Genomic DNA, 22,907 nt, shown 5'->3' with positions numbered 1-22,907 from the left:
AATGAAGGCCCTAAAGTTGCAAAAGGTTGCAGCCCCCTCCCAAACAGTATTTGGACCCATGGGTGGGGGAGTTCTGTGATCACCCTCTCTCTGGCCTTCTAGGTTTCTTGGCAATAGGGATGGGAGGACGTTGCTTCTCTCCTTGGACTCAAAGCACATGCTGGAGTTTTCACCCATTTTTCACCTTTGCTGGCTAGCCTGCCTGCATCTGTAGAAATCTCCAGGAGAGCGAAAGCTTTGTGTCCTCTGGCTGGCAGACTTGACAGTAGTAGTAGTAGCAGTAGTAGTAGTAGTAAAGCTTTGGGAAGAAGAGTAAGGGGTGCAGAGACATGGGTGGAGGACGTAGGATGCAGCAACCTGTAGCAGAGCAAAGAGTGCAGAGATGCCTATGGGTAGAAGTAGTCTGGGGTGCAGAAAAGAGAGCTCTGTATTTGAAGAGAAGAGATGCTCAGAAGGAGAGCTAACAAAGATGGAGGCACAGCTATGCATAGTGTTCAGTGGGGTGCAGAAAGAGGGGAAAGTTAATGGAGAATAAGTTAAACAGGAGGAGTTAACATGCCACACTTAGTGGCTTAGTGCCCACCTGCGTGACTCAGAATGGCTTTCAGTGATTTGGGTGGTGCCCTCCTGTCCTTTGCTGGGTTTTTGTTTGGGGTGTTGTGATCAGTTCTAGCAGTGCTGAACTGCTCCATCATCCTCTCATGGAATAATTACTTATCCGTTCAGCTCATGTTTTTCTGTATAAAGCAGTGGTGTGAAACATCATTTCACCAGCTCTTGGGATGTTAAAATCCCTTTAAAAATGATTGTCCTCCAAACAGCCAATCACGAAAGGTTGCTCATCTTCTTCTTAGTTTTAAAAGCAGGCTGCTGAGGTTGAGTGCCTTTCCCCAGCCCCACATGCAGCCACCTAGTATGTGTTGTTGAATTCTGCAAATATAATTTTATCCGAAGTGCTGGACATGAACTGGATTCTGAGATGTTCGTTATATTCATGTCCAGCATTCTAATGCCTTGCTTTGCGTTCTTGTTAAAACTTTAAAGTGTACTTTGATAATTTGATGGTATTTCTCAAGCTGCACTGTATTATTGCTGTTTCACCTTCCATCCAGTGCATAACAAAAAAAATTCCTTCCAGTAGCACTACTTGTAATAAAGTTGTATGGAAATTGAAGACTTCTTAAGCATGCATGTTTCAGATTTTTGCTCAGTCTCAAGAGCTTCCTAGAAGAAACATGAAGCCATGTAGCAAGCTAATCTAATAAGATAATTCAAATAATTAAGGAGAACCCAATCAGTTATACTCTTCTGTTCTGTGGGCCTCGTGAGCAATGGCCAATAGTAATTTGGTAATTTACTGTGAATCTGTCAGTTGGGAATGAGAAAGCTAATAGCATGCTGCAATGCAGGAATACAGTGGTACCTCGGGTTACATACGCCTCAGGTTACATACGCTTCAGGTTACAGACTCCACTAACCCAGAAATAGTGCTTCAGGTTAAGAACTTTGCTTCAGGATGAGAACAGAAATTGTGCTCCGGCAGCGCGGTGGCAGCAGGAGGCCCCATTAGCTAAAGTGGTGATTCAAGTTAAGAACAGTTTCAGGTTAGGTACGGACCTCCGGAACGAATTAAGTACTTAACCCGAGGTACTACTGTATAGTTGAATAAAATCCACCATAACATACTTCCTTGGGCTCAGAGAAGTGGTTCCTAAAGCATATTGGATTTTAAGAAAACAACAAAATTAAATCTCTTGCACTCAAGAGAGTTGCAACTCATAAAAGCGGGGGCTGGAGGGAGAAAAAATTGGAAGAGAGCTAGTTCTTCAGTGCAAGTAAAAAGTGCCAGTTATAGGTTTTGGAGGGGTAGCTGAGCCATCAGTCCCAGAACCAGAAGGACCCCTGATCCCAACAGCTGAAGAGCTGCCAGGTAGGGTGGCTTCCTGCAGCAGGAAGGAGTAAGTGTGAGGTGTGAGCTGTGGAGGATGTGTGGCCTTTAATGACTTGCTTTATTTATAAAACTGTTTATAGCTCACCCTCTCATATACACATATACACATACATATACACATCAAAGCAGTGTATAGCAAAAGTACAATAGAACTTAAATGCATTAAAAAAAATATTACAAAGCAATAAGAAATGACTGGCTCATCTTGAAGGCTCTTAAGACTGTCATGGTCGCAGCCCCAGGAACCAAATGCAGGACTTTGTCCTGGGAGGGCAGAAGAGGAATCACAGAATTGTAGAGTTGGAAGGGACCCTGAGGGTCATCTATTTCTACCCCGTTCAATACAGAAATCCTGCCCACATCTGTCCCTGGCTGGGCTTGAACCACTAAGCTTCTCATTCAGCCAGACACGCTGACCCATTGTGCCACAAGGTGCTCCTGACAGAGGAAGATCTTTGGTTCAACCCCTGGCATCTCCGGGCACAGCAAGAAAATACTTGCTTCTGAAACCCTGGAGAGCTGCTGTTAGTGTAGACAGTAGTGAATTGGATGGGCTAATGGTGTGGCTTGGCATAAGGCAACCTCCCATCTTCCCACAATAATGTCTATTTATACTTTATGTGGACAGTCTCTTTGCACATCTCTCCACAGTCTAGCTGGGTCCACACTTGCACACACCAATCCAAAGAAATGTACAGTTTGTGTAAAACATACTGAGTGTGGTGGTATGTCTACATTAGCCACCCTTGTGTTACTGTAATGTGCAGGTGAACATAAAGCCAGAGCTTAAAATGGAGGAAGTGACTTTTCTCTTCCTATCATAGGTTTCCTTAGAGAACTGTGTCGAAGTGGGGCGGATTGCCAACACGTACAACCTCACAGAAGTGGATAAATATGTGAACAACTTCATCCTCAAGAACTTCCCAGCACTGTTAAGTACTGGTGAGTTTGTGAAACTCCCCTTTGAGCGCCTTGCCTTTGTCCTTTCAAGTAATAGCCTTAAGCATTGCACGGAGCTGGAGCTTTTCAAGGCTGCTTGCCGCTGGCTGCGGTACGAGGAGCCACGGATGGAATGTGCAGCAAAACTCATGAAAAACATCCGGTTCCCTCTGATGACTCCGCAGGATCTTATCAACTACGTCCAAACTGTGGATTTCATGAGGACTGACAACACTTGCGTCAACTTGCTCTTGGAAGCCAGCAATTACCAAATGATGCCGTACATGCAGCCCGTGATGCAGTCGGAAAGGACGGCCATCCGTTCGGACAGCACTCACCTGGTCACACTAGGGGGAGTGCTCCGGCAGCAGCTGGTTGTCAGCAAGGAGCTGCGGATGTACGATGAAAAAGCACACGAGTGGAGGTCTCTGGCACCTATGGACGCTCCCCGCTACCAGCATGGCATCGCTGTTATTGGGAACTTTCTCTATGTTGTTGGCGGACAGAGCAATTATGACACGAAAGGAAAGACAGCGGTTGACACAGTGTTTAGGTTTGACCCTCGGTATAATAAGTGGATGCAGGTGGCTTCTTTGAACGAAAAGAGAACCTTCTTCCACCTAAGTGCCCTCAAAGGACATCTGTATGCTGTTGGTGGTCGAAATGCAGCTGGTGAGTTAGGTAAGTCTTCACCTTGGTCCAAAAAATCCCCCTTTCCTGACTTGTACAGCAATAATTATTTACTGTTGTATGCAAATAAGAACTAATTCGTTACTTACTTACTTACTTTCTGTATTTGTATCCCACTCTTTTTCTCCAAGCAGCTTAAGATGGCAAACATGGTTGTCCCATTCCTTATTTTGCCCCCCCCCCCCAACAATAACCCTGTGAGCTAGGTTAGGTTGAGAAGCAGTGACTGGTACAAGATCGCCCAATGAGTTTCATGGCTCAGTGGGAGATTTGAACTCCAGTCTCCCTGGTCCAAGTCTGGCCCTCTACCAGTATACCACACTGGCACCTTGTTTTTATTTTTTAATGTTTTTGGTTGTAATGTGTTAAGAAGTGTATATCAAGAGATTATTATTGAATTACCAAATCCACCATGCCAAAATATAACCCATGTGTTCACCTCTACATTCGCCATCTGATTTGTAAGGACAATGAGGTGACATTGTGAAATTCTGCTTCCGGAATTGTGTTGGTTTCTGTGAGACAGTGGAAGTAATTGTGCAAATTGCACAATCCTGTGGATGTCTACCCAGAAGTGAGTCCTAGTGAGTTCAGTGGCCCTTACTCCCAGATGTATGAGTAAAAGATTGTAGCCCACGATTCCTGTTTCTGCTCACTTGGCATCTCCAGAATGCAGACAGCTATGTATATAATGAAATTGTGCAGGTGAAACCACCCGCATATTCTATATCACTTGATGATGTTCCTCATTTAATTTATTCTTACTTGATATGTCCTGACACGGAGTTCTTGTCGTAAACGGTTACCTTGGATGTTTTATGGATTGCCAAGTAACAGCACCGATTTTCTGTAAGGAGCCAGATCCATTTGTATGAAAATCAGTGTTTGGCTGACTGTGCTTTTGATTTTGTGGCTGAAATGCTCCCCCTTCTCATTTAATTGCATCACAAGTTATTTTTCACTTTTATTGCTGTTTTCATATATATTTGCTGCAAAAGGGTGGAGAATTGGCATGATCTTTCTCTTGCTGTCATAAAAGAAATAAGCAGAAGGGACAGGGGTACATTTTCATTACATTACATGGCAGGAGAACAATGGATTTGGAGTTCACTTTTTTGGTGCAAAAGCATAGCAAGCAAACACATGTGGGACTGACCTCGACCTACAAGAGTGCAACTTTGAACTAATCCTATTTTATCACTTTTCATCAGTGAAAGATAATATGCTCATTGTCAGTGCTGACCTTCGGGGTTTTCACAGCTTCGAAGTCTTGAGTCCTCTTTCCAACAGAAGCTGTTCAGATGGACCCCACTTTGGATGGGAGAAGCCTTCCCCAGTTGGATACCCTCCAGATATTTTGGACTACAATTAGCATAAGAATATAAGAAGAGCCCTGCTGGATCAGGCCTGTGGTCCATCTAGTCTAGCATCCTGTTCTCACAGTGGCCAATCAGATGCTCATGGGGAACCAGCAAATAGGATTCAAGCAGAAGAAAACTTTCTTTTCTTATGGTTTCCATAAGCTGGTATTCAGAAGTATTAATACCTCCATATACAGAGCCGAGCTGAGCCACCACGACTAATAGCCAGTTATTGCCATCTGCCCTGGCCATGCTGACTGGTGCTGTTGAGAGTTGTAGTCCATAACATCTGGAGGGCACCAAGCTGTAGAAAGCTGGTTTTGAACACATTCTTGGAAAATAAATATATTTGGGTTCAGCCACGAGTATAATCTAGGATGGTTAGATGATTTGAGGGCTATGTTGTCACTTGAGGAGTGAGTCCCCTGACTGTGGGCATGCCTTGTCCAGCTAAACTAAGCCGGGGGGTTTCAGGCAGGATGTGTTAAGGGCAGCAGGTGTGTGTACCTGGAGTCCCAGGAACACTGCAGAGCATTCGTCTGTGCTGGTCGGTTGCAACATAGCTGGAACCAGTTTATTTATATATCATGTTTTCCAGAGATACCTTTGTGCTCAGAATGGTTGCAGAAAATAATCAGTCTAGATAAAAAAAGTCATAATAAATAAAAGGTATAATCTCACTATAGTGAATTGCAGCTCTTTATTGCGTAGCCAAAGGCCATCACTAGTCATACATAGAATAATGCCGTGGAAAGTGGAAAACCTCTCAAAATATGATTACAACAAGCTAACTGCTTTGTCTGCTGTAATATTCGACGCACATCCAATATTTTTAGCTCTGTAGCACACAATTCAACCATTAACAAATCATTTTAAATATAGAAAATCTCAGTGAGCATAAATAGGTTAGTTAACAATATCCAGTCCTCTTGCATCCCAAAGCTGGTAGCCTTAGTGCCTTGTAGCTCCCCTCATAAACTTTTATACCTGGACCCAAACAGCCTGAAAACATTTTTGAAGGCCCCTAAGGCTGAAGAACTGGGACGCAGGTGGCGCTGTGGGTTAAACCACAGAGCCTAGGACTCGCCGATCAGAAGGTCGGTGGTTCGAATCCCCGCGATGGGGTGAGCTCCCGTTGCTCGGTCCCTGCTCCTGCCAACCTAGCAGTTCGAAAGCACGTCAAAGCGCAAGTAGATAAATGGGTACAGTTCCGGCGGGAAGGTAAACAGCGTTTCCGTGCGCTGCTCCAGTTCGCCAGAAGCGGCTTAGTCATGCTGGCCACATGACCCGGAAGCTGTACGCCGGCTCCCTCGGCCAATAAAGTGAGATGAGCGCCGCAACCCCAGAGTCGGTCACGACTGGACCTAATGGTCAGGGGTCCCTTTACCTTTAAGGCTGAAGAGTGTGGCAAAGCTTGTAGAAACAACCAGCCTCTGATAGTGAGTGCATGGTGTTTCTCTCTTCAACAGGGTGATCAAAGAACTGGTTCATACACTTGCCACCTTTATGACATCGAAGAACAGACCCAGGTTCTTGTCTTAGACCATGCACAGACTTGATGGTTCTGCATTGTGGCCCAATATCTGCAGTTATTTAAAAACCCACCCACCCACCCACCCATACACGATGATAGTGGGAAGAGTATGTGAACTGGGTTGATACATGCATGGGATTTGCGTGCAGAGTCCCTTTCTTACATGCTGACATTTGTACATAGTGGGTGGGAGGATAGTGCCAGCTCCCTCTTATTAAAAAGGAATTGCCAGCTTGGTAAGGGTGTGAATTGGGGCAGTTAAATCTACTGACTCCCTAAAAGACTAACTAACTGCAGAATAGGTTTTTGTGTACATGCTTATTTCATCACATATGTAAAGCAGCTTAGTGATACATGCAGTATACACATGTTCAGAATGTTACTGTGGGAATGTTACAAAGTGACCTTAAAAGTTAAAGAATGTGTCTTAGCAAACGGGAATTGTGTAAAATTGACTTGCTCATCGCTGTCAAAAGGCACCTTACCACAAGTGCAATTGTTATTAGTTTTAATGGATAAACCACCCTTAGTTCTTATTCAAATGAAGAACTAAGTGTCGCCATGTTGTGAAAATGGCAGTCTTATGCAGCCTTTAAGGATAACATGATGCTGTAAATATAGTCCACGAAGGTTTATGCCATAATTTTCTCAGCTACCCCTCTGCAAATGTGTTGTCAACTTCAATTTTGCATTCTGTCTGTCCACTAAAGGTGTTTTGCAGAAGCATGGTGACCTGATGAATGCACATACACTAGGTTCTGTGTGTTACTTCTATATTTTAGGAGTCTCCCAGTCAAGAAAGTGATCAAATTTTCACTAGCTGTTGATCACTAGCTCACTTACTTTCCTATATGATTTTGTGCTTTTACATTTTTCTTGTTCTATTATAATTCACACCGCTTTCTTGTGCTAGCTGAAAAGTGATACATAATCCCATAAATAAATAAATAAATAAATAAATAAATAAATAAATAAATAAATGTTTGTTTCAAGTTGGAGGGTCAGGTTTTCCCAAAGCCTGCATGAAGAGACTCTGTTCTTTAGGCTGTAGATCACTAACCTCTGCAGAGACCCCATGGTCTCTGCACTAGGTGTTCTGATTGCATTTCTTCTGAGCTGCTATCATAGTTGGAGCCATCCTTCTGTATCGGTATGGTATTGTCAGTCTGCTCTTTTTCTTTTTGGAAGGTGGCTTAGCGCCAAGAGTTCCTGTGATAAATCCTTTGGCTGTGTATTCCTATCTGAGGGCTTAGAGCAGATTTGTATTGTAAGCATTGGCTGCACATGGTGGGTTGTGTGAAGTCACAGAAAATGGGGATGGGTGGTAAGTGGGTTTCCTGCGCAAGGGGTGTGTGTGTTTAAAACAGTCCTTGCAGAGCTACACCATCTGTGTCCTTGCAGAAAATGCACCAGCTGTGTGAACTGATCTAGGGTTTGGGTTGGAATGGAGTTGAAATTATTGTGGTCTGGTAGACCTGTGAGCACCAGATGTGGAGACGTATTCTAAGTGACTAGCAACTATTTTACCTTTTGAAAACGAAGTGGGACCGACAGAGAGAATGAGATATTTCGGATAAATGTAATCTTAGCTCCCTGGTATTTTTCCAAGGCACTGTCAGTGCAGGTTGCCCTCCTCCAAATTGTTCATTAAGTGTAGATATCAAATTGCTATAATATAGAGAGTCGACACACAGAGCTTATAATGCCTGTGTATTCTACAAAAGGAGAGAGAACCAAAGGAGGCACAAAATGAGCTATCTTGAAATCCTTAAAAAATGAAAACCAAACCAGGACCACTAATTGCTCCACTGCTACCTATTAACAGAGGGAAGCCAGAGGAGGCTTGCTGGGTTTGGTTTTTGAACATCAAAATCTATTTGGCATTCACAGTTGTGAAATAGAAGTGATCTCTGGCCAAGGGTGCTAAATATGTGATCCAGCAGGGAGGGGGATATGAAAAATAAAGTTTTTATGTCCAAGCTAGAGTGTGAGAATAGGTCTTTGCTTAAAAGGAAATGTGGGAATTTCTGTTTGAATATATTATCTGCCTTTACACATGGCTCCTAGCAAAATATCATATTTTGTCTTATTTTTCCAGATAGCCTAGCTGAAACAAAGCTTTTAGCAGGCACTTAAAACTGTGGAAGAAAAGTGCCTCCGTAATATTAATAATTAAGCACTACAAATATGTTTCTCACAGACGTGGAGCAAACATGTGTTCTGTGGCGCATTCTATGATGCAAGCCACATAACGAGAAGTTGTTGTCCTTTGGATGACTAAAAGGTTTGGTGAAGTGCATGTGTGAGTCTATATTCCTCTATGTCTCCCTCCATAGAAATTTGTGAGGGGAGGAGTCACAGTGAATGACTGTGGATGATGCTTCAAATTAGCTGTAGAATATGGTTTGGATTGTATCGTTTTAAATTACAGGTATGTGGTTGAAAGGCCACAACCTTTTTTTTTTCTTTTTAAAGAAATTCTCAGCATTTAGAATAGTAGCATATAAGGAAAAAGGCTTGTCTAGAACCTTGTCTGCACTTTTTCTGAGTGCAGGATTTATTTATTCTGATGCTTTCTGCTATGATATCCCATGAGACGTATTTATATTTGAATGCCCTAGCCCTCACAGTGGTGTATGCAAAGGCCAATGTGATTGCACGTGACTTGCTTTTGCAGTTTTGATTTTTGCCCTTTGTTAAGTGGATACAACAGTGTTGAAGCTAAGGAGGTCACGCACTAGGCGTGTGTTCATTAGTCAGAAGCAAACATAAAAGGAAGGTTTCTGTATGTCTGCATTCATGTCAGTAGCAGAAAGAATTAGAAGTATAAAATAATGGTGGTTCTGAATGGCCGTGAGTGATTGCATTTCCCATATTGAAATACCATTCAGCAGTTTGAAGTAGAAACACCAAATCACAGGGTCACTTAATGCGCCTTGTTGTGCGGAGGGCTGAGTCGTTCTTCCCTGAGCAAGACAAAATGGCTGGTGCTGAGGAACTGCTTCATAGTTATCTAGCACTTGCGTAACCATCTGCCTTGTTCTGTACAGGATGTTCCTTATTGCTAAAAGAAAACAAACAACAAAAAACCCCTACTCTGTTAAAGCCTCATATTAGATCTCTTCGTTTTCTCCTCCCCCCACTAAAAACCTGGACGAGATTGTGCTTTTGGTAAAGCTACTGGTATTTTTTTTTTGTCAGCTGCTAATTGGAATTATTTTTTGAACATATTTTTGCAAAATTGTGGTGCCTATTTGTGCTTTCCGCCTCCTCTTCCCAGATCCTCAGTATGTAATGTAATGTACCTCTGTTATCCTCTGATGAAAGGTGATATAGAAATTTAATAAATAACGACAACAATAATAAAATGCATTCTCTAGATTAAAAACTCAAGAATACAATCAATTTCAGTACCAAGACCCAAACCCAGCCTAAAAGGAAGACTAATACTGGCCACCAGCAATAGATAATTTAGCACATGAAAAGAGTTAACAGATATTAATGTTTAATATCAGAAGGCCTGGAATAATAGAAAGGTCTGCTTCTGGAGCTAAAAAGACTGAAGTAGGTGTTAGGGGAACACCTCTTAAAAATGCGTCACACGTAATATTTTATTTAAAGTGCTTACATGCTATCTTTCAAGGCAAAGCCCTAGCAAGATACCTTACAAAAGATAATTAGATGCTTATACATAGCAGGAACCTTGTGTTTCCAAACATTGTTATGGTACAGTCCAACTGCAATGGTTCTTGCCTAAGCCCCCAGTGACCTTCCTTTTAGTCATCCACTTGTGATCTGTACTGTTGACAACCAGCATTATTCCCCCTCCCCCAATACCTTCCCCCTACTCTTGTTCCACCTCCCGCCTGGGTTGGTCTGTTGTATAGGTCTGTGAAACATTTGTTCCAATGATAATGATTTCAGGATTCGAACAGCACTCCCCTTCCAGGTATGATTAGAGTTTAGACTGCCTTCATGCTAGATCTAAGTAGAGTGGAGGGTAATCTGGGGGGAAAGAAAGGGAGAAATCATAACCCAGTGGGTTTTGTTTTGCTTTTAAAATGTCTCACTCTGCTCATTTGTTGTTGCTTCTACATAGCCACAGTGGAGTGCTACAACCCAAGGATGAACGAATGGAGCTACGTAGCAAAAATGAATGAGCCTCACTATGGCCATGCTGGAACAGTGTATGGGGGGCTGATGTATATTTCAGGTAAGCCTTCCTATTTTTATTTCTTCTTCTTCTTCTTCTTCTTCTTCTTCTTCTTCTTCTTCTTCTTCTTCTTCTAAATTTGTATACTGCCCATCATCCAACGGTCTCAGAGTTGTTCACAGCATAAAAATACAAGATAAAACACATAATAAAAACAAGAACAAAAGAAACCAATAATCCCTCCCTCCCACAAAACATTTTAAAGCATACAGAATGTAAATCAGCCAAAGGCTTTGTTGAAAAGCAATGTTTTTGCCTGTCATGTAATGGTGCATAATGAAAGTGCCAGGCAAGATTCCATGGGGAGAACACTCCACAAATGGCCTGTTATTGTGCTGGCACCCTCTGGACCTCTCATGGAGAAAGCACACAAAGAAGGGCCTCCAACGATGATCCCAACGATAAATTGGGGGGAGGCGGTCTTTGGGATATTGTGGTCCTGAGCCATTTAAGGCTTTATAGGTTAAAACCAGCACTATGAATTGGACCCAGAACCTAATTGGCAGCCAGTCCAGTCAAGCCAGGGTCAGTGTAATATGCTCAAATGGCCTTGACCCAGTGAGCAACAAGACTGCTGAATTCTGCACCAGCAGAGGTTTCCAAACTGTCTTCAGAGGCAGCCCTACGTATAACATGTTGCAGTAATCCAGAGAAGGACTGCTCCAGAGAAGCAGACACGGAGCAATGGTTCCAAACTACAAGAACGAATATTCCACCTAAACATTAGGAAGAACTTCCTGACAGTAAGAGCTGTTTGACAGTGGAATTTGCTGCCAAGGAGTGTGGTGGAGTCTCCTTCTTTGGAGGTCTTTAAGCAGAGGCTTGACAACCATATGTCAGGAGTGCTCTGATGGTGTTTCCTGCTTGGCAGGGGGTTGGACTCGATGGCCCTTGTGGTCTCTTCCAACTCTATGATTCTATGATTCTAATCTAACCTAGAGGTTACCGGAGCATAGACAACAGTTGTTAGGCTATCCCTGTCCTGATAGGGGCATAGCTGGGACGCCAGCTGAAACTGATGGAAGGCATTCTGCTGAGGCCAGCTGAACCTGAAGCAACAGTAATGGATCCAGGAGTGCCCCTGAGCTATATGCCTGCTCCTTCAGAGGGAGTGTAACCCCATCAAGAGCAGGCTACCTCCCACTAACAGTGCCTCAGTCTTATCTAAATTGAACTTCAATTTGTTGGCACTCTTCCAGTCCATTACTAAGACGAGACAACGGTCCACTGCAGATGTAAAGGAGAAATAGAGTTTTGTGTCTTCAGCATATTGCTGACAATGTACAGTGGTACCTCAGGTTACATACGCTTCAGGTTACAGACGCTTCAGGTTACAGACTCCGCTAACCCAGAAATCATGCTTCAGGTTAAGAACTTTGCTTCAGGATGAGAACAGAAATCGTGCTCTGGCGGTGCGGCGGCAGCGGGAGGCCCCATTAGCTAAAATGGTGCTTCAGGTTAAGAACAGTTTCAGGTTAAGAACATACCTCCAGAACGAATTAAGTACTTAACCCGAGGTACCACTGTACTCCAAAACTCTGGAGTGCTCTGGACATCTCTTGAGATTCATCTGCTACAACAGCAGAGTTAAGATACTGGTGGATGAAGCAGATCTTACTCCAAACCAACCTAGCATTTGGCAACAGCATCCACAGACCCATGGTCTGGCAACCATAATTCCCCAGGTTGGAGGAGGGGCTAGCGCACGGCACAGTCACCAACAGCCTGTGCCCTGTGCCCCTTACCTGGCCTGCCCCGCCTCCCACACCGTCCCTCCCCCTGCCCTGAATCATGGCAAGTAGAGCCTCCCCTGCTCTCCCCAACTCTTCTCTTTGCAAGCACATCCTATGCCTCAACAAAAAACCCAAATTAAGAAACCCACAAGTTAAAAACCGTTTAAAAACATTTTATTATAAAACTTGTTTCCTGCTTGGCAGGGGGTTGGACTCGATGGCCCTTGTGGTCTCTTCCAACTCTATGATTCTATGATTATTACTTCTGAGTGAGATTGCTCCCCACTACTCCCATAGTTTTTAAAAAATGTAATTTCAGTAACCTGTATCAAGATCGTTTGCTCTTTCCAGGCAGTGATTTCTAATGCCCCCCACAAATCCTAATTTCCTTCAAAACTGTTCCAAACAGAAGATGCTATGACATCTTCAGATTTCATTTTAGACACAGTTATCTCAGCTGGCAGGTGATTATTTTCTGAAACAACCTCCTTAATAACTTATTTGTGTTTCTTCTTCTTAAACCTTCAAAAAAGGGTTTATTAGGAAATCACAAACTCAGCCACCATGCTGTCTCTAAGCTTACAGGTGTCTCTATTGTAATAACTGACTCATTTTGTACCTCAGGGAGGCCTAGCAAATCCAATGCATGTTAAGATAAATACTGCATCTTTAGGGTAAACATCAAGAACTTTGAAGTCTAGCCAACATATGTAAATCATTGCATCCTTCAAACACGTCATCAGAGGGAGAGAGCAGCCTACAGAGTCTGTTTTGCCTGATTCACATCAAAACGCTGTGATTTTAAAAACCTATTTTAGTTGGCAGCAGTGCAGCAGTTAGCTTATTCTCTCTGTGTTATCAATTCTCTGAACAATTGTCTCCCCCAGAGAGGGCTGGAAGCCAGAGGAGCATATGCCTCCCGTCTGCCACATGCACCTGTGTCAGAGTGGAATGCCTAGGGTGGGGGCCCCAAATCCTTTCAGCTGCCTTGTTCTTGGATCAGTTTTTCCATGAAAGAAATGTCTCCCTCCCATAGCAGGCTGCAATCATGAGTACTGTACTGCTTCCAAGCGGGGTCGAGTTGATGGCACACGTACTTTGCATTCAGAAAGCCCTTGCTTCAGTCCTTGGCATCTCAAAGCTAAAAGACATGGGTGGCAGGTGCAGAGAGACCCCCCTTCCCAGCCTTAGACCCTGGAGGGCAGCTGCCAATCAGCTCTGGGCTGATCCTATAGAAGTCTGTGTTGTTTCAAATGAGTTTGTATCTACCTCTGGTTCTAGCAACCTACTCTGGCTGTGGGTGTTTTTGGACAGAATTGGGAATCCTGCTCTTTTGTTTTTAGCAGCATCTTCTACAGAGAATGGCATAACAGCATAAAATGTGCCACAGAACCCTTTATAATTATGGCAGCGAATGGTGCTCACAGCGCTCAAGGTCTATGCAAAGCCCTTTTCATCTGGCATAAAATATTAATTTCACATATATGCTCCTAGGGTCAGAACTGGCAGTGTCTGACCATAAATGAGAGCTTGGGGTCATAGTGGATAGCATGATGGAGATGTCAACCAGGTGTGTGGCAGCTGTTAAAAAGGCAGATTCCATGTTAGGGAAAAGAACTGAAGAGAAAACTACCAATATCGTAATGATATAATACAAATCGATTGTGTGACATTTGGAATACTGTGCACGGTTCTGGTGGTCTCACCTCAAAAAGGATATTGTGGAGTTGGAAAAGGGCAGCAGCATGATAAAGGGAATGAAGTAACACCCATATGAGGAAAGGTTGCTGCATTTGGGGGAATGAGGAAAAGTAAGACGTAACATAATACGTTTGTAAAATAATGCACAGTATGGACAGAGAAAAGTTTTTCTCCCTCTCACTTGACACCTAGAACTCATGGGCATCCAACTTGGATGGCTTTAAAAGAGGATTGGACCAAATTCATGAAGGATGAAGTTGTCAGTGGCTGCTAGCCAGGATGGCCATGCGCTGCCTCCGTGGTTGGAGACAGCATTGCTTCTGAATACCAGTTTCTGGAAACCACAGGAGGAGGAAGTGCTGTTGTACTCAAATCCTGCTTCTTGGTTTCCCACAGGAATCTGGGTGACCACCGTTGGAACAAGATGATGGGCTAGATAGGCCTCATCCAGCATCATCTTATGTTTTTAGTCTTGCACTTCATTGTAGGGAGTTAACAGGTTGACAGAGGCATGTTTTTAGCACTTGTGCCATCTTCAAGTGTGTCTGCATTATTTTTTGTGTGTGTTTTGATAGGTAGTTATTTAATGCATTTATTGCTATTTGCGTATTTATTAGAAACTTTTATATGTAGCCCTTCATCCTGTTTGTATTTTAGAGTGGTGTACAACCAGTTTATATCACAGTACAAATAAGCAGTAATAAGAGTAGACAAACAAAACTTAAGATATACTGAAAGCTCAAAATGACTGGGTGAATGAAAATAGTTTTGCCTTAATGCTGGAAAAATTGCAGTGTGTTTAAAGCTGCTTACAATGTTGATGTATAATAGATCATCAAATACTTTTTTGTGTACAAAACAAACTAATCAACAAAGCGTTAGGAGCAGAACCCAGCAAACAATTTTTTTAAAAGGAAAGAACATGTTCAAGGACGAAATGGTAAACATTTTTAAAGCATGCAGAAATAAATACAGTTGGCATCTGTTTCATGGGGGGTTCTGTTCCTGGCCCCTCTTTGCATCAGCAAAGCATACATAAACGCATCCCTGCCCTGTTCTGCTGTTTTAGTGATGTGTTTAATGACATTTTGGTCACTTCCGGGTTCAGTGATTTGCGCATATGCGCAATCACACATCATTCAGTCCTGCATTAATCGGTCATTGCCTGTAAATAAAACTCTGGCAAATGCCTGAAGGTTAAAGTAGAAGGGGCCCAGCAGATCTCCATGAGGAGGACATTCCAAATCACTGCCTTTAGTGTCCATATGTCTGATCTCACCTATACAAACATGCCCCTCCCTGGTCCTGAATGGGGTAACTGTGCCCCTGAAGGACCATGTGCGCAGCCTGGGAGTCATTCTGGACTCACAGCTGTCCATGGAGGCGCAGGTCAATTCTGTGTCCAGGGCAGCTGTCTTACCAGCTCCATCTGGTATGCAGGATGAGACCCTACCTGCTCGCAGACTGTCTTGCCAAAGTGGTGCATGCTCTAGTTATCTCTCGCTTGGACTACTCCAGTGCGCTCTATGTGGGGGTACTTTTGAAGGTGTCTCAGAAACTACAACTAATCCAGAATGCGGCAGCTAGACTAGTGACTGGGAGTGGCCGTCGAGACCATATAACACCGGTTCTGAAAGATCTGCATTGGCTCCTAGTACGTTTCCAAGCACAATTCAAAGTGTTGGTGTTGACCTTTAAAGCCCTAAACGGCCCTGGCCCAGTAGACCTGAAGGAGCGTCTCCACCTCCATCGTTCTGCCCAGACACTGAGATTGAGCACCGAGGGCCTTCTGGTGGTTCCCGCCCTGCAAGAAGTGAGGTTACAGGGAACCAGGCAGAGGGCCTTCTCGATATTGGTGCCTGCCCTGTGGAACGCCCTCCTACCTGATGTCAAAGAGAAAAACAACTATCTGACTTTTAGAAGACATCTGAAGGCAGCCCTGTTTAGGGAAGTTTTTAATGTTTAATGCTGTATTGTGTTTTTAATATTCGGTTGGAAGCCGCCCAGAGTGGCTGGGGAAACCCAGCCAGATGGGCGGGATTTTATTTATTTATTTATTTATTTTCCCCTGAAAGACTGGAAATAGCTGCTACCAGTCAGTGTGGACAATATTGAGCAAGATGGACCAGTTGTCTGACTCTGTAAGGCAGCTTTCTGTTCTTCTAACTGTTGATCTCATTAGCATTCCTCTTACATGAGGTGTTTGCTTTTTCTCCCCTGTCCTAGGAGGCATCACCCATGACACTTTCCAGAAGGAACTAATGTGCTTTGACCCTGACACAGACAAATGGATTCAGAAGGCTCCGATGACCACAGTTAGGGGTCTTCACTGCATGTGTACTGTCGGTGACAAGCTTTACGTCATTGGTGGAAACCATTTTAGAGGAACCAGTGATTACGATGATGTTCTAAGCTGTGAATATTACTCGCCAAGCCTAGACCAGTGGACACCAATCGCTGCTATGCTGCGCGGTCAGAGTGATGTCGGGGTGGCTGTGTTCGAAAATAAAATATACGTTGTGGGAGGATATTCGTGGAATAACCGTTGTATGGTGGAAATAGTCCAGAAGTATGACCCAGAAAAGGATGAGTGGCACAAAGTCTTTGACCTCCCAGAATCCCTTGGGGGCATCCGTGCTTGCACTCTGACAGTCTTCCCTCCCGAGGATAATACAGGCTCACCATCTAGAGAATCACCTCTTTCGGCCCCTTGAGACGTGGCATCGCTGGACTTACCATGTTGTCGCTCCAATACCACTGCACTGCATCAGGGATTCGCCTATTTGTCTTCAGTAGTATCTTACAAGGCTTACCCTGAAGCAGCTGGCACAGTAACACAGTTGGGGGTGGGATGTAACAAGAAGATGGGCGTCACTTGTGGGGTTTGGTCTAGAAAGTTTTATCGAGTGGACAGCCAAGTGCCAAGCAAAGTGAGGTTTTATTGTTTCATTTTGTTTTTTGAGCCAAACGCTTAAAAAATGAGGTATTGTCATAGGAAAAGAAAAACCTTTGCATCAGGCGCATAGATGTTCTGTACTGGGTGCACGGGTCACATAGATCAAGAAGCCGTGTAAGTTGAGCCAGTGGGGGGCGGGGTGTGTGTGCAATGAATGGGGAACCTTGTTTGCTAAGCCCTGTTGCTGGAGGACCATCTTTCCTCGCTGCACCTCTGGAGAGAGGGGGAGCCCCTGATGCACACAACTTTTAGCAGCTATCTGGCCTCAGCTACCTCCCTCTTCTAATGGAGTATTTCAGACCTGTTTACTGACCTGACACTGGAGGTGCTTTTCAGAGGATATGGGAGACAAGAGAAACACAGCCTTTTTGAGACCATTAATAGATATACAATACGCAGACCCTGAATCTATAAACCAGGGTTGTTGTTTTTCTAAATAACATATTAAGGGGTTTTCTTTTTCTTTTCCTTTCTGAACCTCCACATGCAAAGTGAAATGTGCTGGAGATTTGTAATTGTGTTTTTACTTTCTGTTCTCTTCCTCCTTTCCTTTCCTCTGCCCCAAAATAAAAGCTCTGATTCATCATGGGAGCCTGAGCAATTCATACATTGGAGGGAGGGGGTTTGGTTCAATTGCGCAACCCAGTGGGGTGCCTGTACTAGATTTTGGGGTAAACAAGGGCTAGAATCTCTTAATTTGAAGCCACTAAATTTTTGAGCAAATGGTTCCCTACTTTCCCTTCCTCCTCCCTCCACAACCCCCTCCAAATACCTTTTTGTTGGTTAAGAGAACTTGCTTCTTACACCTCTGTATAAAATCTCAGTTAATATACGGTTGTTTAGCACAAAATGCAGCTTTTACAGAGAGCTGTTTTTGCTCAGAGAATTCAGACTACCCTGTTTCTTTTGTTCAATAAAATCTTTAATGGCAATTAGTTGGGTGGTTTTTTAATTTTTAATTATTTTAAAGGGCTCATTAACCTTCTCTCCCTTTTCCCACTTCCCTGTTGCCAGGAAACGTCTGTATGTATCTTTGTGTGTGGGTAGCACAACCTGCTGGGAAGCCAGTTTTGTAAGAGCTTCCAAATTTTTTTTTGGGGGGGGGAGAGCAATGCTTGACCTACTTTTCCAGCAGCTCCCCTGGGAAACCCAGGCTGAGCCCATTGTGAATTCTGTGTCTGCAAGGGGGTGGGGTGGGCACTGGGGCTGAAAAGTTATTCGCAGAAAGCCGGTTTGGCTGAGCTGAATAAACCACCCCACAAGGTGGAGCAGAATCTCTGGGGCATGCTTGGAAGAGGTTTGTCAGCTGTGGCTTTGAGGCACACACAGGGCTCTCAAGTGGAAAGGCTAGAGTTCAGTGGCGGGGGGCACCTCCAGGTTGTGGGCTAGGAGGGAGCCCCGTCTGCAACACTGGAGAGCCACTGCCAGCCAGTGCGGTCAAAACAGCTAGGTGGATCCTGTTGGAAGGGACCCCAAGGGTCATCTCTCCCAACCCTCTACAATACAGGTATAACGCCTAAAACATCCATGACAGGAGGCCATCCAATCTCTGCTTTAAAACCTCCAAAGAAGAAGAGTCCTCCACCTTTCCATCCCACAGTCGAACAGCTCTTAAAGTTCTTTTCTGATGTTTAGTTGGAATCTCCCTCCTTGTAACTTGAAGCCACTGGTTCATGTTCTACCCTCTGGAGCAGGAGAAAAGAAGCTTGCTCCATCCTCCATGAGACAGCCCTTGAGATATTTGACTGGTACATGGCAGCTTCCTGAGTTCCTATGGGCAGTGTAGTGAAGGAATGTGGTTTGCAGAGTTGGACAAGGCAGACTTGGCTTTAGATCTGATGCAGCACGTAGCCAATCTCTAGGCTCATCCAGAGGCAGCCAGTGGGATGCTCTCCAGAGGCTCTTGTTGGGCTACCAACACCAGTCAGCCCCAGCCAGCAGAGTTAATTGTCATGATTGATGGGTATAGTAGTCCAATAATACCTGAGGGGGTATTACCTGCCTAACCCCAGCCTACCTCACAGGGTTGTGAGGATAAAAGGTTTGAGGGGATCCTGGTCTTGGAGGAAAGGTGAGACAAGAAGTAATAAAATTAAAATTAGCAAATTAATAGACTTCTGCAGCAGCAGAGAAAAAGCACTGCTATTGAAAAAGCATTGGTTACATAACTGAGCTTTCTGAGCTTTTTTATTTCATTAAATAAAGTGGTTCGTATGGGTGCAAATATGTGTTTGAAAGCCTGCTCTCTTCTGAGGGATGAGAGGGGTGATTTAAGTTTTTTCAAAGATTGGAAATCTATGTCTACCAGATTAAGCATCAGCAATGCCCATTTTCTCACTGCATAATGTTTGCAGGTTGCAGGAGTGCAGCATTTCTGAGCACTGGGTTTGGATTCATCTCAAGGTTCAGAAGCAGGGTGGATTTCTCAGAAGCGAGGCATTGGCAGGATTCTGCACAGAAGGCCAAAAAGTCTGCAGAAAGCAAATAGATCTACTTCGTAAGCAGTTCTCTGGGAGAGCCCAGCACAAGCGTATCTGCAGGGGCAGCCAAAACTCTTTTTGCTAGGGTTGCAGTGTTCCCAGAACATTCAATGTCATCCTGAATGGCTCTTCTCAAAAAGGAAAGAGCCATGCTTCATCAAGAGGTGGCGAGTTAAAACTATGGAAATAACTCCCACAAGAGGCAGCGGTAGCCACAGACTTTGCTGGCTTTAAAATGACCAGACAAAAGCATGGGGGATAAAATTGGCCACTAACCCTGATAGACATGTTCTGCCTCCACCGTTAGAGGCAGCATGCTTCTAAATGCCAGTTGTTAGAGAGGAGAGTGTTGCTTCACTCAGATCCTGCTGGTGGGCCACTATGGGAACAGGATTCTGGGCCAGATGGACCCAGTGGCCTGGTCCCGCAGGCTCTTCTGTTCTCTAAACCCCTTGGCACTCCTGCTTTTGACATCTGGGATAGTGGAGACCCGTTCCCTGCTGTCCATTCATGACAAGTTGCCTGAAGGCACTTTGCACTGCAAATACTCCCTCCCTCGCCCATTGAGGTAGGTGCATCTTCCTGCATTTTATAAGGGCAATGACAAAATGGATTTGCTGGAGCTGTAATTCTCAATACCACTGCTGGCATGATATAAGCATTAAAGTATGTGAATCCGAAGTTCTGTGTCTGCTTGTGTAACTGCTCTAGGTTTATCAGTGAGGAGGCAGACCAAGAACAATGACAAGACAAAGCATAGCCATCCTCTGTGTTTACAGCCCCCTATTCTAAAAGTTTGTCTCTGTGCTTCTACGTTCTTTTTTTTTAAAAGTGTGGTTCAACTGGCAGAATTCTGAAGGTTTGAAGGCAGGCCAGTCCTGCTTTGGATATTGCATTTCCCCCCATTTTATTGTTTGCTACAGATATTTTAATCCTGCTGTTACCCAAAATTTCCCAAGGTGGCTTACAGATGGAAAGCAATTGCAGAGAGTGCAATTCAAATTGTCATAATAATCATGAGAATTAAAAGGCAAGGTGATCTTGAAAGTCAGTTAACGATCAGTCGCAGAAATTAGATCTGAATTATTTGCGGTGAGGATTCAGTAGCAATATCTGCTTTATGGATTTACTGGTATTTTTGTATATATGTGTGTTTTATTGGGCTGCATCAATAGGAGTATAGCATCTAGATCAAGGGAAGTATTAGTGCCACTGTATTCTGCTCTGGTCAGACCTCACCTGGAGTAATGTGTCCAGTTCTAGGCACCACAGTTCAAGAAGGACACTGACAAACTGGAACGTGTCCAAAGGAGGGCAACCAAAATGGTCAAAGGCCTGGAAACGATGCCTTATGAGGAACGGCTAAGGGAGCTGGGCATGTTTAGCCTGGAGAAGAGGAGGTTAAGGGGTGATATGATAAGGTAAAGGTAAAGGTACCCCTGCCCGTACGGGCCAGTCTTGACAGACTCTGGGGTTGTGCGCCCATCTCACTTAAGAGGCCAGGGGCCAGCGCTGTCCAGAGACACTTCCAGGTCACGTGGCCAGCGTGACATCGCTGCTCTGGCGAGCCAGAGCCGCACACGGAAACGCCGTTTACCTTCCCGCTGGTAAGCGGCCCCTATTTATCTACTTGCACCCGGAGGTGCTTTCGAACTGCTAGGTTGGCAGGCGCTGGGACCGAGCAGCGGGAGCGCACCCCGCCGCAGGGATTCGAACCGCCGACCTTTCGATCGGCAAGTCCTAGGCGCTGAGGCTTTAACCCACAGCGCCACCTGCGTCCCTGGTGATATGATAGCCATGTTCAAATATATAAAAGGATGTCACATAGAGGAGGGAGAAAGATTGTTTTCTGCTGCTCCAGAGAAGCGGACACGGAGCAATGGATCCAAACTACAAGAAAGAAGATTCCACCTAAAGATTAGGAAGAACTTCCTGACAGTAAGAGTTGTTCGACAGTGGAATTTGCTGCCAAGGAGTGTGGTGGAGTCTCCTTCTTTGGAGGTCTTTAAGCAGAGGCTTGACAACCATATGTCAGGAGTGCTCTGATGGTGTTTCCTGCTTGGCAGGGGGTTGGACTCGATGGCCCTTGGGGTCTCTTCCAACTCTATGATTCTATGACAGTAACAGAACCAAAATTAGATCTAAAAAGCCTGGAGAAACTGTAGGAGGGTCATCGCCTGGCTGAAGAAATGTCAAACTGGATTCCAGGAGAACCTTTTGTAGTGGAGACCAGTGTCAAAGGCTGCCTTGTTATCTCATTGGCAAATGCAAGACTTCAGTGATCATTTATTGGTTGTGCATTTTTTAATCCTTTGTAAGGGAGCTGTGTGGCGGGTTTCTGGCTTCCTTAGAAATTTCCATTGTCTGTATATGTATGCTAAATTTAAAAGCAAGAGTATGCATAATTGGGATCTCAGACAGCAGAGCAGGCAGCCATTTGGTGATGTTGTTAGGCTGTTATGTTCCCTCATCTCCAGCCAGGTGTCAGAGATGGTGGACCAGCTGCAGCCCAGCAACACCTGAGAGGCTGCAGCTCCCCTGCCCCATCTTCAAGGGTGTAACTGAGCGGTTTTGTTTTGCCAGGAGTGGCTTCTTCACTTTTCACTTGAGGGTGCAAGTGCCCTGCAGGATCAGGGCAAGATTATTCTAGTCTAGCAGCCTTTCTAAGAACCTCAGTGAACAGGAGGTGGCCCACTGGACACATGCATTGTCCACCAGTGGACTGCTCCCTGTCTTGACCCTAACCCCTTTAAGCTATGTGCTCACAAAAGGTAGGCTAGAACATCTTTCTCCAGCACTTGGCAAGGTTATCACAGGCTTCAGGACTTCAGCCGTTGCTCTGCTCTGTTGTTCCAATTTAAACTTGAATGCTGTCCCCTCTCTCTCCCCTGCCAACTCACACAATCATTTCTTGCATACCCAGCTGTTCTGGAAGTGTGCATTGGGGAGGGGGCTTCTCTGACCCTGTACACGCAATGTTTAAGGTTGCAGCTGTTTCATGCATGGTGCTGAGTGCAGCTGCAGGAAGCAGCTTGAGCAGCTGTTGACACCGGATCTTCTGGAGCTGATGAAGGATGAAGTAGAGGGAAAGAGAATTTTCCAAATTATTACAAATCAAATCAAACCAATTTAATTTAATTCAATATAATTTCTTAAAATCAGGTTTCCCGCTCCTGTTCCAAGCATATGATCATCATTTCCTTGCATAGTCGCATCATTTCTTATTTAGAGTCCAGTTGACATCCTTCACTTGCCGTTAAAGTATTCTTCCATCTGGCCTCTTTTTTCACCTTGCAAACAGCACCTCCGTTACATCTTATAAATAAACAATCTATTTCACGGGTATAGT

The 22,907-nt window shown here is 44.4% G+C and overlaps 1 protein-coding gene across 7 annotated transcripts in view; it reads left to right on the top strand.

Moving 5' to 3' along the window:
* The window catches only part of KLHL13 (kelch like family member 13), a 570,056-nt gene extending 552,046 nt beyond the window's left edge, over nt 1–18,010 (top strand). For all 7 annotated transcript variants that reach the window (XM_083722895.1, XM_083722892.1, XM_083722893.1 and 4 more), the window contains 3 exons: nt 2,776–3,571; nt 10,575–10,688; nt 16,349–18,010. In XM_083722895.1, the coding sequence (XP_083579021.1) occupies nt 2,776–3,571; nt 10,575–10,688; nt 16,349–16,836 (1,398 nt within the window). In that variant the 3' untranslated portion in view covers nt 16,837–18,010. The remainder of the gene's footprint in view (nt 1–2,775; nt 3,572–10,574; nt 10,689–16,348) is intronic.
* Nucleotides 18,011–22,907: the final 4,897 nt, after the last annotated feature.

This window comes from Podarcis gaigeae, assembly GCF_964106915.1.
Source record: "Podarcis gaigeae genome assembly, chromosome: Z".
In the NCBI taxonomy this organism is placed as follows: Eukaryota; Metazoa; Chordata; class Lepidosauria; order Squamata; family Lacertidae; genus Podarcis; species Podarcis gaigeae.
Note: the sequence above shows the minus strand (reverse complement) of the source record. Positions and strands in the feature narration are given on the sequence as shown.